This window comes from Anabrus simplex, chromosome 2 (assembly GCF_040414725.1).
Source record: "Anabrus simplex isolate iqAnaSimp1 chromosome 2, ASM4041472v1, whole genome shotgun sequence".
NCBI lineage: Eukaryota > Metazoa > Arthropoda > Insecta > Orthoptera > Tettigoniidae > Anabrus > Anabrus simplex.
Window position 1 is genome coordinate 237,206,611 of NC_090266.1, and position 19,984 is coordinate 237,226,594.

At 37.3% G+C, this 19,984-nt stretch overlaps 1 protein-coding gene across 2 annotated transcripts in view; it reads left to right on the forward strand.

Moving 5' to 3' along the window:
* Positions 1-19,984, forward strand: part of Ddr (discoidin domain-containing receptor 2) — a 2,443,951-nt gene that overhangs the window by 2,280,665 nt on the left and 143,302 nt on the right. For both annotated transcript variants that reach the window (XM_067140519.2, XM_067140518.2), the window contains one exon: positions 5,084-5,276. In XM_067140519.2, coding sequence (XP_066996620.1) covers positions 5,084-5,276 — 193 coding nt within the window. The remainder of the gene's footprint in view (positions 1-5,083; positions 5,277-19,984) is intronic.

Consider the following 19,984-nt stretch of genomic DNA (forward strand, 5'->3'; position numbering starts at 1 on the left):
GAAAAATGATCCATTATGCATGGTTTGTTGTAAACTTATTGCCAACATATAAAATCTTCAGTAATGTTAACAATGTTTCTTTCCTGAGTGACATTCCCACCCAGAAATGTAACTGTGGCAAACCTTCTTTCGTGTGATACTCATGGTGTGCGAAATTTCTATGTTTTGAATGTTTCTGCGATTGGTACCATTCAAGGGAATGTGCCATATCTCCCATAAGTGTTAATATAAGAATGAACCATGAAATATTGTAATACCTGAAAAATACCATATATATATATATATATATATATATATATATATATATATATATCATAAATACATAACACTTATTTTGAAACCAAGTAGTAATTTGACAATCAACATAATGCCATCATATCCACAAACTTGATAAGAAACATTCATGCAGTAACTGTCAATGGATATAAGTAGATAAATGAATTCAAATAAACAATCCTCATGTTTGGAATATGGGGTGCAAAACTATGAAGCCACGGCAGTTGCTGCTCCACCGCATCAGTTGAACTTTCTATGCTTTAGAACGCACGTAAAGCATGTCAGAATCTTCGACCGTCACTTTTTCGGAAACTGTTGAATGTCTACGGATAAGCCGAGTCATGTGTTCGCTTATTTCAGCCCCTCTATCATCCAACGAAGTTTCTGGAAAATCTGATTTGTACATTTGGTGGGTTCCCATGGTGAGTGATCCTCATTTCAACCCATGAACTATTCTTAACTCTTAACTGATACCAAACATCAAGCTTGGCGTCACTGGTGAAACAGTCAGCATAACTAAATACTGTACTAACCTGTAGTGATTGGCAAACCTAAATTGGAAACATAGTAAAATTTAATAGTAATTTCATCTTAACACATTCGCTCTGATATCCAAACTCGGTCAGATTTGAATTTGTGCCAAGTTTTTACATTCAAATGTACAATAGATGACACATTACATCAGTTTGCCAGTAGATAGAAGGCAGGTGAACATTTTACTACAGCTTGAGGAAATTTCCCACACTGCAGGATGTGTGATCTGAATAAACACGCGCCATTCCCAAGGTCTCTGAAGTTCACGATTGGAATTCAAATAGCGTTGAGTGATAAAACGAATAGTCATGGCAAGTAAAAAAATTGTACTAGATCATCTTGTGAAGGTGTGTACAAATATTCAGATTTTTAGGATTTGTAATATAGGAGTGGAACTAAGTTAAATCTGTGTGTTACATGTTGAATACTGAGTCAGGGTTGCATCTAAAAAGTGCTGGGCTGCATGATTATATACCCATGGAGGTAGCTGGGAGTGAATGTGTTAATACTTAATATAGTTTCGTTATATATATTTCAAGGAAATTAGTTTGGAAATTTATTTTTGTATTACTGCAGAGGCTTCAGTACTCTTGTGATGACACAGAAGCAGGATATATTGCAGAGGTGGGGAAAATACTTTGAACAGCTTTACAATGTGCAAAATACCTCGGTACAAAGAGAAATAGGAGAACCAGATTTAGTGCTGATGGAAGATAAGGGAAATGAGGTGTCTGTGGCAGAGATTGAGTGGGCCACTAAAAGAATGAAATGAGGCAAGGCAGCTGGAATTAACAAGTTCATCATAGAAATGATAATAGCCGCAGGAGCAGTTGGTCTACATTGGTTGTATAGACTCTTCAGAGTGATATGGAGAGAAAAGACTGTTCTAAAAGAGTGGACAAAAGGGGTCATTATACCAATTTTCAAGAAAGGATACAGGAAGCAATGTGAAAATTGCAGAGCACTGACACTGATACCTCATACAGCTAAGATCCTTATTGGATAAACAAATAAGAGACAGAGTAGAGGGAAAATTTGCAGAACACCAGTATGGATTCAGAAGAGGCAAGTCCACATTTGACCCAATATTTACATTGTGTCAAATGATGGAAAGGTATCAGGAATATGGAAAGGACATGGTAGTAACATTTCTAAATACTGAAAAGGCATATGACAGTGTCCCAAGGAATTTGGTATGGAAAACATTGACAGAGGCACTGATAGGGAATGAAACAATGCCGATGGTAAAAGTACTGTATCAAAATTGCAAAAGCTCTCTTAGAACCAAAGTGGGTCAAACTAAACGGTTCAGAGTTGAGACAGGCTTAAGACAGGGAAGTGTATTGTCTCCCTTACTCTTCATTATCACCATGGATAGAATTCTACATAATATCAAGGAGAAGATGGTGGGCGAGCAAGTAAAGTCTATGCTCTTTGCTGATGATGTTGTAGTTTGGAGAGATAATGAAGAGAAAGTACAGACACAAGTTGATTTATGCAATGAGGAGATAAGAAATTTTTGAATGAAGATTAGTACTGCAAAAAGCAAGACCTTGATCATGACGAGAGGTAACAGAAAACCCAGGGGAGTGATAAAAATAGGAAATGAACCTCTAGAAGCAGTGAAAATTTTTAAATATTTGGGCAGCATGATGTCACAAGATGGAAATTTGGATGGAGAAATTGATTTATGAACACAGCAGTCCGCACGTTTCTACCAGTGTGTGAGAGACATTGTAGGGAACAAAGATGTGCCAATGAAGTGGAAGAAGCTTTTATAATCATCGTATTATAAACCTATACTAACCTATGCTTCTGCAGCCTGGACACTGGCTAAGCGGAACCAAAGATACAAGCAGCTGAAATGAGTTTCTTGAGGAGCATACAGGGAAAGACAAAACGAGATAGAATATGAAATGAGGAAATAAGGAGAAGTGTGGGAGTGTGTAAACTTCAAGAAGGGATTGATATAGCAAAGCTAAAATGGTTTGGACACATGATGAGAATGTTAGGAGAGAGAATACCTAGGAGAACATTCATGGATACAGATAATGCAAAGAGGCCTAGGGGACAGCCTAGAATGAGATGGAGGAGTCGATAGTAATAAAGTACTAGAAGAGGATTGGTGAAAAGGTCAAGTAAGGTGGAGGGCTTTGGTACACTACCCTACCCAGAGAGAATCTGAAAAAGGGAATGGACGAAGAAGAAAGAAGATTACTGCAGAATTTAACAGCATTAGACAGACTTTTTTTTTGAAACTTCTATGCTAAAGTTTACTATCTTAGATCATCACATAAATGAGAGTTCAGTGCGAAAACCATACTGTACTGTATTGCTGAGGAAACATAAGTTTATTCATACTTTTTATATGCTTAAACAAGCACTGAAATCAACTTATCTTAGGAAAGTGTAAGGAATGCACAGCATAATATGACAAGCTTATTTTATTAATTTTTTCTGTATCAGTCACAGCTTATAAATGAAGGCTTTGAGGTGGAGCTGCCAATGCAAAAGCTTGAAAGTTAATATAGGGTAAAGGAAGGTCTATCCATGATACAAGTAAGATCGATCATTATAAATCTTTGAATATCATGAACGTCCCTATTGCAGTCTAAGCATTAAATTTTGAACTTTACTGTTAGTTTCCTGCGTTCCTGACAGAAGTCTAGCTACTTGCATTGGTCTTCATCATGCTCTAGCATAAACATGATACTTTTTCAAAGACTTATCATGAACTTACCTATATCACGAACATGCACCCTTTGCCATAGAGGATGTTTGGGAGATAAGTACAACTAACGTCACAGAAGGCAGGAATGAATGTCCACAGTTTGTAAAGTATGATTGTTTTTAAATTTAGCAAAAGGTTTGTCCAAGGGAGGAGCTTGAAATAGAGTGTGGTGTTTGTGAGGTAGGTATGAGATTTTTTAATCCATCAGTTATATCATCTGCTGTGCCATGCTTCAGGCAGTATGGATGTGTAATGTGTAAGAAGCAATTCTAAGTGCACTGCAGCTGTACATATCACTTCACTGCAGTTTCAGGATATATTCTGCATGCATTGTATGTAAGAAGCAATTGGAGCTTCAGAATATATTTTGCTTGCATTATGTGTAAGAAGCAATTTTAAGTACATCATTGCATAGCAGCTGTACACATCACTTCACTGCGGCTTCAGGACATATTCCGCATGTGTTATGTAAGTATATGATGCAGTTTGAAGTACTTCACTACACTTCAGCTGTACTCAAAATTTCACTGCAGCTTCAGGTTGTATGCATGCGAAATGTACAAGAAACAATTATATGTACACCACTGCACTGCAGCTTGAGATTGTATGCATCCGTGTTGTATGAAAATGTTCTATGTAGAAGGAGCAAACATTTTTACACTGGTAAATATTGTGATGTATCTTAGCAAAGCCGTAAGTTGTTCATAACTAAATACTACCTGAACTACAAACATCAAATTTTCAATCTCATTTTTTAATTTTTGAAATAGGACATTATTTTGTATTCATAGCCTTACTAATAATCAGCACAAAAATATTTGTACTTATCTCCCAAACACCCTGTATGTAATCGATCTGAAAATAACTTCTGGAAAATTTCTGGGTACGATGGGAATGTAAGACAATATCATGTAATACCCACATGCATTGGCCAGGTTTAAAACGGCTGTTTCCTTGGTGAGAAACAAGAGATGATCTCACTGGGCTATCATGTTACTCTAGCCAACTAACTCTGAATTTGTGAAAAAATATTTTTTTTAAAATTTATTTTACTTTTCATAGCATTTTATCCTGCCACCCATACAAATCATTCACAGAATTATGACTATTTCTTCACCAGTTGTCTTTAGCAACATGGTTATAGACTTCAGATACAACAGGTTTCTTTATAGATTTGATATAACTTACATTATTGTTTAAATCAAACATTTCTGCTTTCAATTCTTATTACCAAGTGGAGAAATTTGGCTTGTATACCAAAAACTAAGGTTAAAAGTGTGTTTGCTTTTGTAGATAACATTGGTAGGTGTAAAACACTACTTATTGTCTAATCCTGCAACAGTAATTGAGAATATGATATAATTTTATTATACACAAAAATTGTTTAAAATGACATTCCCGTTCAGAGCACTGCCTTTACTGCCTGGTTTCCCAACATTGCTTACCATACCTTCCATTTCTTTTCTTCTCCTTATTTTGGAATGTTTTTTGTTTGTTTGTGCCCCGGCCTGTTCCTCTGGCCTGCCATGTCCACCCTCATAGGAACTTCAGATGAGAGTCAACGTGAATGCTAACGGCCACGTGTACGGGCAGGTGTCCATGGAGGATCCAGAGGTGGAGAAGAGCGCCCTTTACCATGAACCTTACAACCTGAACGTGTGTCCAAGTAGTGGTGGAGGGGGTGGCAGTGCTGGAAGAATGCTTCAGAGGCATCTACACAGTCCAGATTACACAGGTATAAAAAGTATCTGTTATAATTAAAGGGCAATTAACTTGCATGATTCTCATACAAAAGAATTTACCTGGCAATGTATATTAAAATTTGCAAGCATTTCATTAGGAGTAGGAATTGTTTATCTGGTTCTAAATTGTTTCATTAGTCAGAGTTAAGTACTTCTAAGAAAAGTCTGGAATACAAAATGAATAAACCCACCTCACAAAAGGTGAAAAGGTTAATATTTACCTTCCTGTAGTTTAAAGTGCATATTATTCCTCTACTTTAATGAATTATGATTAGCTCCAACTAATTCATGTTGTTAGGCATGTTTTGCTCATTAATTAATCCAGATTATCCTAACATTCTACTTGAAGAATGAGTATAATTGAAAAAAGAATTCATTAAATATTGTTGCTGGCATTTATGTCTATATGTAAAACATCAGATTGTTTCAACAAAGTAACTCTTTCCTCTCCTTGATTTTGTGTAAATAATTCTGTTGTGTAACTGTAAATTCTGCCTTTTCTGCTGATTTACGTCACACATATTAACCGAATCTAACATCAGCCAATCTCTTCTTTTCACGTTACTTTATCCACCACAAATATTTTAACATGCAACATTTCATGGTTCACAGAATGTCTAGGTGGTCATTTCTTTGAAGTCTCCATCCTTATGAGTAGCTCTCATCTTGAGATTTGAAATGGAAACTAATTCACCAAGCGAGTTAGCCACGCGGTTAGGGGCACACAGCTTTGAGTTTGAATTTGGGAGATAGTCGATTCGAACCCCACTGTTGGCAGACCTGAAGATTGTTTTCCATGGTTTCTGATGTTCACACAAGGCAAATACTGGGGATGTACTGTAATTAAGGCCATGGCCGCTTCCTTTCCACTCCTAGCCCTTTCCTATCCCATCATCACCGTAAGACATATCTGTGTCGGTGTGACGTAAAGCAAATAGTGAGAAACCAATTTGAAAATATTTCATCACATAGAATGACTCTGTGGGTACATCCTACAATTAAAGAGAAAGAGCTGTCAATCAATCAGCCATTATTGGTCTGCATTCAGGGCTGTTGCCCAGGTGGCAGATTCCCTATCAGTTGTTGAACTAATCGATTTTTAAATGATTTCAAAGAATTTGGTAATTTATTAAACATTTCCCTTGATAAATAATTCCAATCTCAAATTCCTCTTTCTATAAATTAATATTTACCCCAATTTCTTCTCTTGAATTCCAACTTCATTTTAGCATTTTTACCTGTTCTTTGCATGGAAATTTGCAGTGAATTACATGATTTTTCAGGAATTTATGTGAAGTAACGTGGCTCTATTCACACATCTAATATGACGTGTTAAAATTATATTTTTCTACAAAAGTGTGTGGCAGTAACATGAAATGTGATGTAGCTGAACAAAGTCAAGAGAGAATGAGGATGATTTCCAAATTTATTGTACGGCACAGTTCCTGGTCTGAAGTTGTGCAAAATCTCCATGGTTCTCAGATTGCATATTGTATGACTAATAGAACTTGAGGACATTCATTTCTAAAGATTCACTTGACATATTGATTTATGTTTAAATGGCATAGCCATGTTATGCATTCCTGAAGAATGTCCTTGATGTAGATGCTTAAAAATATTAAAAGAACTGAGAATTCGTAGATGTAAAAATAATTGTGATTGATAGTAAGTAAACTCATGTCCTCGGACTGAGGTTGTGCAGCTCTTTTCAGGCATATCCCCAATGGAGGTGAGCTGCGTGTACCATTTTTTAATCATGTACCAGCCCTCCTGCCATTCTTAAATCTGTGGCAGTACCGGGAATCTAACCCAGGCATCCGAGGATAACACCTAATAGTACTAACGGTTACTCAGCGGAGGCGAACAAAAGTAAAATCATGTCCTCTTCGTGAGGTGGTGCAGCTCCTTTCAGGCACACCGCCAATTGAGGCGAGCTACTTGTACTATTTTAGCCACATACTGGCCCTTCTACTATTCTTAAATCTCTGGCAGTACCGGGAAATGAACTTGGGCCTCTGAGGACAGCAGCTAACAGTGCTAACCATTATGCTACAAAGACAGACATTGTAATTGATGCCAATATGGAATAGGAAGGCAATTGATAAATAAAATTTTGTGGTGCTCCAGATTAAAATCTACAAGGCAAAGAAATAAAGTTGAATAAGAAAACCAGAAAGAGAATAGAATCTGAAATAATATGAATAAGGGATACATTAAATATGTGACTCAGTCCATGTTGTCATGTTGATCAGGTTGCAGTTATGTAATGATGTGTTTGCTATGTTGAGAGCTGCAAGAGTCCTAGGGAAATCAGCTGCTTGTAATGGAATGCAGAAGGAGGGGAGAAGAAAACAGCACTGAACGGGAAAAATGTACGAGAAATGTTACAGATTGTGTGAACTTTTATTTCCTTAATTATTAAGAATGTTCATTAATTCTTCAAGAAGCACATTGGTTTGTTCAGAAATTTCATTTAAATAGAAATTGTTCCTTTATTCTAGATATATATCAATCAATCACTGTCAACCTGCATTTAGGGCAGTCGCCTTTTCTTAAATGATTGCAAAGATATCAGAAATTTATTGAACATCTCCCTTGGTAAGTTATTCCAATCCCTAACTCCCATTCCTATAAACAAATATTTGCCCCAATTTGTCCTCTTGAATTCCAACTTCATCTTCATATTGTGATCTTTCCTACTTTTAAAGACACCATTCAAACTTATTCATCTACTGATGTCATTCCACGCCATCTCTCCACTGACACCTCGGAACATACCACTTAATACCAATATAAATGGTCCATTATAGGACATTATAAATTTTCCAGCTAATTCATTTTTGGTTGCCAGCGTTTCACCCGAGTTTGCTAAGTTGGGCTCATCAGTTGGTAAATAGCACACCAACCAAGACGCATGGCTTAGTACACTCGGGCGAAATGCTGGCAACCAGGAATGAGTTAGCTGGAAAATTTATAATGTCTGATAATGGACCATTTATATCGGTATTATAAATTTACTCATTCGGGACAAATATTTCAAGTTCCCTATATGGGAATCAACATCTATATCATCTGATGGCCAGGCAGGCATCTGTTTTTGGATAATGAGATAAAGTCTCTCGTAGTGCATTGGCACCAAATAGCCTACGCAGTGGCCTTCACGGTATGCACACTTCCGCAATTCCACTTACACACAGGTTCCTCTCAAATGGTGAAAGTATTGGCAAAAGATCTTCATAGGTCGACGCCACGAATAAGTATCATTTTTAAAAAATATTTGTGACCTCGTGTTGTGTTTAGGCAGGCATGCTAGTCAGCAGTCAATTGTTTTAAGGTTGCAATCTCTGTGTGGCTTAGTGATAGGCATTTGTTAAAGTTGGCAGTTTGTTAATGCGTGTATTTTGTTTGTGACAGCAGTTGATTAGGTTATGTGTATGTTTATGTGAAGTTAAGGTGAAATAAATAAGTGTACTTACTGACAGCATTTTGTGTGCATCTTTGTGGATACATCAGTTTTTATGAAAATGCCATAAGTAAAAGAGCTCTTGTTTCTAGTGTTTAAATGATCCAAAAAATGTATAGAATTATTGACACTGGGTTCTAGAGCAAACTTCATGAACGAATCTAGCGAATTCATATGTTGAAGTGAGGCTTCCTTATTAGTGAAATAATGATCTGATATAGTGAAAATATCATCTACATATCTAGCCCAGAAAACAATGCCTTGAAGCTTATTTAATCTTGGTGTTTCTTCAGTTTCAAGATAACTATCAGCCAAAATACCAGAGGTAGGTGTGCCCATAGATAGACCACCCTGTTTGTAAATTATGTTGATGAAAGAGAAGTAGCTGTTTTCAAGAACAAATTTGAGAAGATTCATAAAAATTTTTAATTTCTTTCTTGCTTACTTCTCTGTGAGTGTGATTTTTATCAGTAAATTTAATAGTTTCATTTACAGGTATGTTAGTGCTAATTGTTTGGCACTACACAAAATGGAAGGATTAAATACATATAAAATAACAGAATGTATTACATACATCAACATATTTACTTAACTAACAACACACTGCCCCTAGATCTTAGAGGTTGCCAAGTTTCAAAAATAAACAAAAACATCTCACGCAGTATTCCCAACATCACTCCCACAAAGTTAACGGATGTAGAGCAGTTATCCTGAAGAAACATGGCAGGGGTTATTGCTCCTAGTTCATATGAACTATCAGCTGTACATGTCAGAGGTCTTGAGTTTACCACATACTCACAGTCACATAGGACTGTTTCCATCTCAGAATGGGTGAGAGGTTTTCATCCTGATGTTTTCTCCCACCAACCTCCCTACCAGGCAGCAGTTGGTGGGTTGAATTTCCAGTTTATTCTCTCCACTGAGCAGTACTCAGGTACATTTGACCAATTAATTAGACTGAAGGCTGTCTCATTACCAGAAAAGTTAGTCCCGTTAAACTAGAAATTACAACTGGTAGTCCTCTCCTTGCGGTAAATCAATGAAATGCTTGCAAAGAAGTAAAATGTTAGGAGTAGCTTTAAGTGAACAGCTTAGGTGACTCCACATGTAAACAAGCAAGTCCATGCTTTTTCATAGTTTTTCAGATAAAGGTGTCCAGCAATGTCCATACCTGAGACTTCAAAGGTAGCAGCATCTATTATACGTTCTGTTAGGAATGTTAGAGTGGATACTACGCTTCCAGGGACTTGCAGATGACACATTTTTGTTAAAGCTGACCCTAGAGTTCTTCTTCCTCCTATCACCCAGAATCTTTCCCTCATAATCGAAAGCAGACCTTGAACTACATCATGACATGAACATCCATAATCAGCTGTGACACAAAGGAATGATTTGTGGGTAAAAGTACAGGATACTGGAAGTCATGGCTGTCAGGTCTATTGGAGATCTTGGGTCGTAAGTGAAGGAGACCAGCATGATCTTCGAAAGCTTGTAGACTGGAGATTTTGGGGTCCATAGTATTGGGAAATGCATCCTTCTGAACTAGTTTCAAGGCCCTTATTTCAACAGATGTAAATTCTTCAGTAGAAAGGGGTCCTGTCTTCTTCATAAAATGTTCAGAGCCAGCCACTCTACAGTTGCTTACAAACCAATATATCCAAGCAACCATTCTTATCATTTTCTCACTCTTTGAAAAATATCTGTAGTACAAAAGGTACCAATCACTAGGAAGAGAATCAGCTTCTGCACAAAGCATAGAGAAACAACAGTACTCTTTCTTTCATGAATAATAACATTCTCTCCAAACTTGAACTCACCTGAAGGCCAACTGCTATGATTTCAGTGAAACCATTCAAGTCCCTCCAACAATGATGACTTAAGCAACCTTTTCCATGAACAACCTCTAAATGGCAGGTCAGCAGGGTTACAAATAACTGGAACATGATGCCACTGTTCTACTTGAGTCAGCTTCCATGTCTCATTTACCTGCTTCCCCAAGAAAGGTAGCCTACTGATATTCTCTTCTAATACATGCTAAGACTGTGTTGATTCACTCCAGAATATGATTCACAACTAGGGGATAAATATTCAATTATTGATACATGGAGTCTAGCACCTATCAGTGCAGCAAGCAATTGTGGATGAGGTATCAAGACTGTATTTTTCATATGGAAAACTCTTGCTTTTGCTGGAATCAAGTGTACATTTACTTTCTGAAGCATCTCCACCCTAAAAAACACAGCTCCAGAGTAGGCATCCTTGCTAGCATCACAAAATATATGCACACTCCATTCAGCAGTTTCACTGTTAGAAGGTAACCATCGTGGGATCTGCACACCTCTCAAACATGCAACACCATCTGCCCATTTTGCAAATCTGTAGGCAATGCTATGATCCAAATCTTCATCCCACCTGAATTTTAAACTCCATAATTCCCTTGAGATAGGTTTTGGTTCTAAGGTCACAAAACATGAAAAACCAATTGGATCAAACTCCATATGAGCTGTGAAGAAATAGTTTTTTGGTAATTTTCTCTGGAAAGTTCTGGAAAGATTCTGAGTTTATGGCCAGAGTGTTGTGTTTTCTGTCACAGATTAAATCAACTACATTAATGAGACAAGCTTCTGTAAATACATCTGTATCTGTGAACTCCCATCCACATAATTAGAACTTGCCATCAGCCATGATAGAGTTGGCTTCTTGAACGAATGTTTTGTGCTGATCCCCACCATTAAGATCTTTTTAATGTTATTGGCTTTACGTTGTACTATCTACTTTTAAGGTTTTCGGTGATGATATGGTGCCGGAATTTAGTCCCGCAGGAGTTCTTTTACGTGCCAGTAAATCGACCGACACAAAGCTGACGTATTTGAGCCCCTTCAAATACCACTGGACTGAGCCAGGATTGAAACTGCCAAGTTGGGCTCAGAAGGCCAGCGCCTCAACTGTCTGAGCCACTCAGCCTGCCACCATTAAGATTAGTGACTACGTTATCAACATAAAAGCAGTCCAAAAGACCTTTGATTGTGGCCTTGGAATATGTAGAAACTCCTAGAAGACATTTACCTAGAACCCTTATGAGCTGAACTCTGATGATTGCATTTAGCAGATAAGGACTACAACCAACACCAAATACAACTCTCCAGTGTTACCTTTCCATAAAAATTGTAGGAAGTTCCTATCATTTGCATGTACACTAATCAAGAAGAAAGCTCACCTGATGTCATTTACAACTCCTACTTGCTTCAGATGGAATCTTGAAAGAAGTGGTGGTATCTGTTCTATCAATGATCTCCCTTTCTCCAAACATATATTCAGTGATGAATTATTATTCTCACAACCTGATCCATCAAGTACAGGTCTCATTTTTTTTAGTATACTACTTTATTTCACTATTTGTCTATGAGAAGATAATGACACCTATCACTAACAATCTCTGAGTCAGGAACTCTTTCAATTACACTTTCTTCAAGCCATTCATCAAAAACATGTTCTTATTCTAGGTACAAGTCATCAGCCTTCAACATCTTGAGGTCAAATCCAGTTTGTTTTTGTGCAAGGGTGAATTTGGTAAGAAGAGGAGGCTGCTTATCCTTTTAGAGAACTTGAACTTCTTTTCAACATTCACAATTTACCCTTACAGTCTCTTTAAAATCCTTGTCAGCTTCAGCTGCAATTCAAGTTTAGTTTTCCTATCAACAGGGTCAGCAATAACAATCATATCCCAATTTCCAGTGATCTGATATATTTAAAATCATTAGTTAACACTGATGTGACAATCATAGCAATTGTAACTCTGGGTTGTTTACTGGGATATTTATCAAAATGGTACTTACGACTTCCTGAAAATTATTAGTATTATCAACTATTTCACTAACCAATGCACTACCTTGAATATAAGGCACATTTTCACACTCATCCTCTTGATTTGGGAAACTTGAGAAGAGAAGTACCTGACGACTTGAAGAATGCTACCATCATCACTATCTTCAAAAAAGGCGATCATAATGTATGTGGGAACTACCATGGTATATCGCTTTTGTCAATTGAAAGTAAAATTCTCGCAAGAATTCTATTAAACCGGCTGCAAGTTATCTCAGAGAGGATTTTGCCTGAGTCTCAATGTGGTTTCTGAACCTCCAGAGGCACAACAGATATGATCTTCCGTTTTAGACAACTCCAGGGAAAATAATACCAATATAAATAGTCCGTTATTGGACATTATAAATTTTCCAGCTAACTCATTCCTGGTTTGCCAGTGTTTCACCCCCATGTGCTAGGCTGGGCTCATCAGTTGGTACCTAGCACACCTACCAGAAATCATGTAAGCCACGTAATTAGACAAGACCTAAAGAAATGCCTACAGTTGTTGAAAAGTATAACTATTGAGTTGTTACATCAGCATAAAGTACATTATTTCAGAAGGTGATTCATATAAATCTTTACTTATGTTACTTGCAGAAAAGTTATGTGTTCCCTAAAAATACAGTTTATTGACTTGTACAAGGGAATGCTCTATCAGAAATGTTTTCCATACAACCTACCACATGAATTGTCAATTTTAGTTGTAATGGCTGATGATTACCCTTAGCAGGTCAAAACCAGTCCCATGATGTATTTAATCTGCATATAACTTACATCAAATATTATTGTGTATTGAAGAGGCAGATGCTTCAATTTTTATAATTGTGATTGTTTGTCAATAAGGATTATCATGAAATTCATATTTTAAGAAAAGTTTCTAATGACATTTAAATGTTCCTCCAGTAGAAGAGGAGTACCGAATAACATCTACTCTGACAACTTGTGGACATTCCAGGCAGCTAATGAGGAAGTAATCATTCTCACCCATCTGTTCACTAGGCCACATATGATCCAGCACTTTGCTTACATTCAGGTCCTCTAAGAGTTCATTGCAACATGGGTGGCTTGGTTGGGAGGCTGGTGGAAAAGATAGTTGGAAAAACCAGATCATGCCTGAGAAGAGTGTTGGAAAGGTCACAGTTTGATGAAGAGACACGTGCAATGATAGAAGTTTCCCTCATCTTTTTTCTTTTAACAATTTGATGTACGTTGCACTGACATGGATAGGTATTATGGCAACGCTGGGATATAAAAGGGCTAGGAGTGGGAAGGAAGCAGACGTGGCCTTAATTAAGGTACAACTCCAGCATTTGCCTGATGCAAAAATGGGAAACCACAGAAAACCATCTTCAGTGCTGCCAACAGTGGGATCCAAACCCGCTCTCTCCTAAATATAAGCCCACAGCTGCACAGCCCTAACCGCATGGACAACTCACTTGGTTTTCCCTCATTTGTTGACCTATTATTCAAGATGGCTCTCCAAAAAAAAAAAAAAAAACTGACAATGTTGCCCACTGGTCTAGAATCTAGTGTCCACAAAGTCCTCAGAAGGGAAGGGAGACTTGGAACTTAGCTCCAAGAAGACATCCTGAAGAGGTGGAAGGAGTATCTTCCCAATCTCTGGAATTACCACACTGTCGAGCACCTGAAAGGAAGATTGACAGAGTGCAGAGTAGGACACGTTTTTCTTTAACATGATATGAGACCAAGGCATATCTGGAGAAGATCTAGATGAGACAGGAATGTGTGGACTCTCATTCTATGGATAGATGACAGGTCTACCATTAGCAAGCCCATCAACTGGTCATCCCCTCTGAGATCGACCAGGGTTGAGGACTGTGACTAGACACTGGTCTGACATCTAGCAGGGAATCTAAGAACTATTCTAGTGCTTTGCATACTTACATCAGTTACATGTATCAGGTGTTAATGATGTTGAATAACACATTGGAGATGGCCATATTTAAATGTGCTAGCCTCCAGAAATCGCAGGGTTTTTAATTGTTTTTGAAATTTGTTCAGTGCTAGGGGAAGCAATGATAGTAATAACTTTTGGAATATTTAGAAAGATCACACTTTCTTCTATACAAAAATGAGTTTTAATTATCATAATAGTGCAGCAATTTTTTAATATAAATTTATGAAGATAAGTTTTACAAACAAAAAAATATCTGACGTAGCTATGGTTGCCAGTTGGGTTAATATTTCAAAATTTGTCTAATATTGTGGACACATCTACTGAAATACACTGATACAGATTCTAACCTACTTGGTCAATTGCCACTGATGTTCTTATTTACAACCAGTAATGTGCTTTCCCACTGTTCGTTATTTGACAACGGGGTGGAATCGAGTTGCTGCAGGTTGTCATCAGTATTGGGGAACACCCACATATTTAGGAAGTGGAGTGGCATAAAACTGTATTACAGAACCAGTGGTATAAAACTTTGTTACACTTCACTCCATTTGAAATTAGTTCATTATCTACATTTACTTGCCTGAAGCACCAGAATCATCATGTTTACTTGTTATCCTCATTTTCAGAACTCGTGTCTTCCATAAGAACATCCATTATGAATTCGTTGTCGAAATTTTGTACACTTGAATTAGACATGCTAAATATTCACAAGAAACAAGCCTGCCTTTTGAGCACACACCCTTCCTGTCCGCATGTACCATACGTACTCTCCTGCTCATTTCACAGTTGAGAGTCATGACGCAGCCTCAGGTTATGTAGGAACTTGGCTGTGTTATCAATGCCTTGAAAGAAGAGCTCTCGACTTATGCCCATAAATAGTACATTTTATGCTTATAGACGCATTCAGCAGTGAAGTTACAGCTCGTTGGAACGGTGGCTAATAGTTTTAGCTACAGTGAAAACGTGCCCGTAGTTTCTCAGAGCTCCGTCAGCAGCAATGAAATAGTGTACCTGTAGTTTCTACAGGTTGCGTCTCCAATGTGTTAAGGAGAAATAGATATATTGAATACTAGCATGGTACCCGTGCTTCGCTACGGTATTATACTGAAATTATAATTGAATGCTTATTGTTTTAGATATATAATCCGCCGAAATTCGCGATCTGACACGTTTTCAGCGAGAATCCACCAAAATTCCCGATCTGACTCGTTTTCTATTAGATTACGGCACGTTTCCTCCCATTTTTCAATCTTCCTTTCCAGCAATCGATTTCGTACTTCCCGGGCTAGGCTCAGGTATTCTTACCGGTCAGTTGGGTCCGTAAATCTTTGACATACCGTATATTCCTATAATCATTTTTAATCTGGATAAAATCCTTCAGGAGATCCGGCGTGGTGTCTTATTGGGAGCCTTGGCTGCACTGAACCCGCGGCCGGCTGCATTCTTAGTCATTACCCGTCCAGGAGCCGTTTCCAGCGCGGTCCGCACATTTGACGACGGTCCGGAACATTATTATTATTATTATTATTATTATTATTATTATTATTATTATTATTATTATTAATGTTATTCTTCTTCTTCTTCTTATTATTATTATTATTATTATTATTATTATTATTATTATTATTATTATTATTACTATTATGTGTTGCTGGGATGAATGATGACAGGGAAAACCGGAGTATCCGGAGAAAAACCTGTTCCGCCTCCGTTTTGTCCAGCACGAATGTCACATGGAGTGACCAGGATTTGAACCACGGAACCCAGCTGTGAGAGGCCGGCGCGCTGCCGCCTGAGCAACGGAGGATCCTTATAAGTACATTAAGAACAGTAAAATCAATTGGCCTCACCTCCTTTTACACCCCACCGCCGTTAGTTTTTACTGCCACCCCCCCCCCAAAAAAAAAATTAAAATAAGGCGTGTTTCTTTATGTTTAAGGGAGATTCCAAACACCAATGTTCACGTCTATTACCTTCAGTTTTGAGATATAAGTATCCCCATAAATATAATTTACTTTTGTCACTTCATTTCAAACTACTCCCCCCCCCCCCCCTAAGTGAATTTTCCCGCAAAAAATACTTGTTTCTTTAATAGTGAAGGATCTTCTAAATACCAATTATCACGACTCTTACTTCTTCAGTTTTTGATTTATGTGTCCTCATGAAAGGAATTCAACTCCTTTACACTCCCGCCCCCCAAGATGCCTTCCGCCCCAAAACGCGTTTTTCCTTGTTTTTAAAGGAGATCCAAATACGAATTTTCACGTCTGTAACAACTTTAGTTTTTATTAGATGTATATATTCTCATACAATTAAAGTCAATTAATTTTTCAATTCTTTCACCCCCCTCCCCCCGCTTCATTGGATTTTCCGAGAATACGTGTTTCTTTACTTTTAAAGCAGATTGCAAATATCAAATTTCACGTCTGTAACATCTTCATTTTTAAGATATCAGTAGCCTAATTAAAAGAATTCAACACCATTTTCAGTCACTTTCACCCCCCCCTCCACCCAAGTGGTATTTCCGAAAATTAAAAATACACGTTTCTTTATGTTTAATAGAGATAAAAATACCATTTTTCACTTCTGTAACATGTTAAGTTTTTTAGATATACTGTAAAAATTCTCATTTTAAAATTTCACCCCTTTTGGGTTCCCCTTAAGTGGAGTTTCCAAAAACAAATCACCTATGTATCTTTACATTTACAGGAGATTCCAAACACCCACTTTTTACATCTGTAACATTTTACGTTCCCAAGATAATCTTTCAAAAAATTCACCCCAATTTGTCACTTCTGTTTAACCGCCATTAATAGGATTTTCCAAAAACTAAAAAAACACGTGTTTCTTTATTTTTAAAGGAGATCCCATATACAAATTTTCAGTTCTGTAATATCTTCCGTTTCTGAGATATATGTATCCTCATTAAAGGAATTCAACCCATTTTTTACCCTTTTACACCCCTCCTATTGGGATTTACAGGAAACAAAAAAATACGTGTTCCTTTATTTTTAGAGGAGATTCTAAAGTTTTAAGATGTAGACACATTCATTTTAAAAAAATCACCGCCCTTTTCACCCCTCATTATTTGGATTTTCCAAAAACGAAAAAATGCGTGTTTCTTTACATTTAAAGTAGATCCCAAATACCAATTTTCAGATCTGTAATATCTTCGGGTTCTGAAATATGAGTAGCCTCATTAAAGGCATTCAACCCATTATTCACCCTTTTACACCCTTCCTATTGGGATTTTCCGAAAACAAAAGAATACATGTTTCTTTATTTTTAAAGGAGATTCTAAATATCAATTTTTACATCTATAAACTGTAACAGTTTTGAGATATAGATACACTCATTTTAAAAAATCACCCCCTTTTCACCCCCCCATTAATTGGATTTTCCAAAAACAAAAAAAAATACGTGTTTCTTTATTTTAAAGGAGATCCCAAACACCAATTTTCAGGTCTGTAATATCTTCAGTTTCTGAAATATATGTAGCCTCATCAAAGGCTTTCGACCCCTTTTTCACCCCTTTTCACCCCTCCTATTGCGATTTTCCGAAAACAAAAAAATACATGTTTCTTTATGTTTAATGAAGATTCTAAATACCAATTTTTACATCTGCAAACTTTAAAAGTTTGGAGATATAGATTCACTCATTTTAAAAATTCACCCCATTTTCACCCTCCCATTAATTGGATTTTTCAAAAACAAAAAAATACGTGTTTCTTTATTTTTAAAAGAGATCAAAAGTACCAATTTTCAGGTCTGTAATATCTTCAGTTTCTGAGATATAAGTACTGGTATACTGATTAAGGGCATTCAACCCATTTTCCCCATTTTCACCCCTTTTCACCCCTCCTATTGGGATTTTCTGAAAACAAAAAAATACGTGTTTCCTTATTTTTAAAGAAGATTCTAAATACCAATTTTTACATCTGTAAACTTTTAAACTTTCGAGATATAGACACACTCATTTTAAAATTTCACCCCTCTTTTCACCCCCTTAGCGAAGGAATATCCAAAAATCCTCTCTTAGCGAGCACCTACATCTTAATATGAATATATCCCCAAAATTTCATTTCGTTACGTCCAGTAGTTTTGGCTCTGCGATGATGAATCAGTCAGTCAGTCAGTCAGTCAGTCAGTCAGTCAGTCAGTCAGGACAAGTTATTTTATATATATAGATGTGCTTAGTAGTATCATGCATTGTTTGAACTTGAGGCGGGTAACCAAGACAGAACATCATGTGCCTAGCTGCATATACAACCAGTATCACGCATGAGTGGAGCGTGTAAGGTAAAATGCCCGAGTTTGCTCCAATTCGTTCGACAGGTCATGTTCGGAGCGAAGCTTCCTGACTAGGGAGGATGGCCTTGCTTGCCTTACTGATGTTGCAAGCAATGTAGTTTTCTCCAGATATAGAGAATCCCTTGTTTACATACAGCAAAGCCCGGGAATTCGGAGCTATAAAAAGGCGAAGGAATGGTTGACTTACCCTTTTGTTTTGAGCTGAAGTTCACCATGGCACGTGAATCGACGGACTGCATTATGACTAAAATTCAAAGCAGTGAATATAAACTAATCAAGAGAAATGGGCCCAGTTCTGATGTTTGGAAGAAGTTCCTGCTTGTAGTCATTGCAAATAGTCAGCAGACATGGTATGTTTCCTGTGAAATGTGCAATGCACTGTTAACATATAAACCCGGTACAACTCATTTAAAAAGAAACACGTTTGCAAATTCAATGCTGGCTTTTCTCTCCAAGTATTGCCCGGCATTACAAAGCAAACCATAAATAGCGGGTGTGATTTCATGTGTGCCAAAGATTTCCGACCGTTTAACACTGTTGCCGGAGAATGCATTAAAGAATTAAGGCAAGAACTGATTAATATGGGTGCTAATTTTGGAAAAGTAGATACTGTTGATGTGTTACCACATCCTTCCACCATCAGGAGAAACGTCCAAGCAAAGGCAGATGAAATACGAAGCGAAATAATGCTGCTGATTATTTCTGCTATACACGACAAATGTTGCTCGGCTACTGTTGATATATGGACTGACCAATACAACCAAACCCATTATCTGACGCTGACTACGCAATATATAGACAGAGAGTGGATGCTGATCAGTAATGTGTTTTTTACTACAAAATTTCCAAGTACAAAGAAAACAAGTGCAAGTATAATTGAGGAAGTTCACGAAATAATGTCCGAGTTAAACATTCCTCAGTGTTATTATGAAGATATGTTTTTTGTAACAGATCAGGGTTCAAACATAAAGACAGCTTTCGAAGAACATAGACGTGTGCCTTGTGATGCTCACTGCATAAATACAGCACTTGCGCACATATTCGATGACACGAGATTTCTTATGAAAGATGCTCCAGTAACTGCAAACACAATGAACGCCACAAAGGCAGTTGTGAAGTACCTGAAAAAAGGGGTCTTGCTGCCC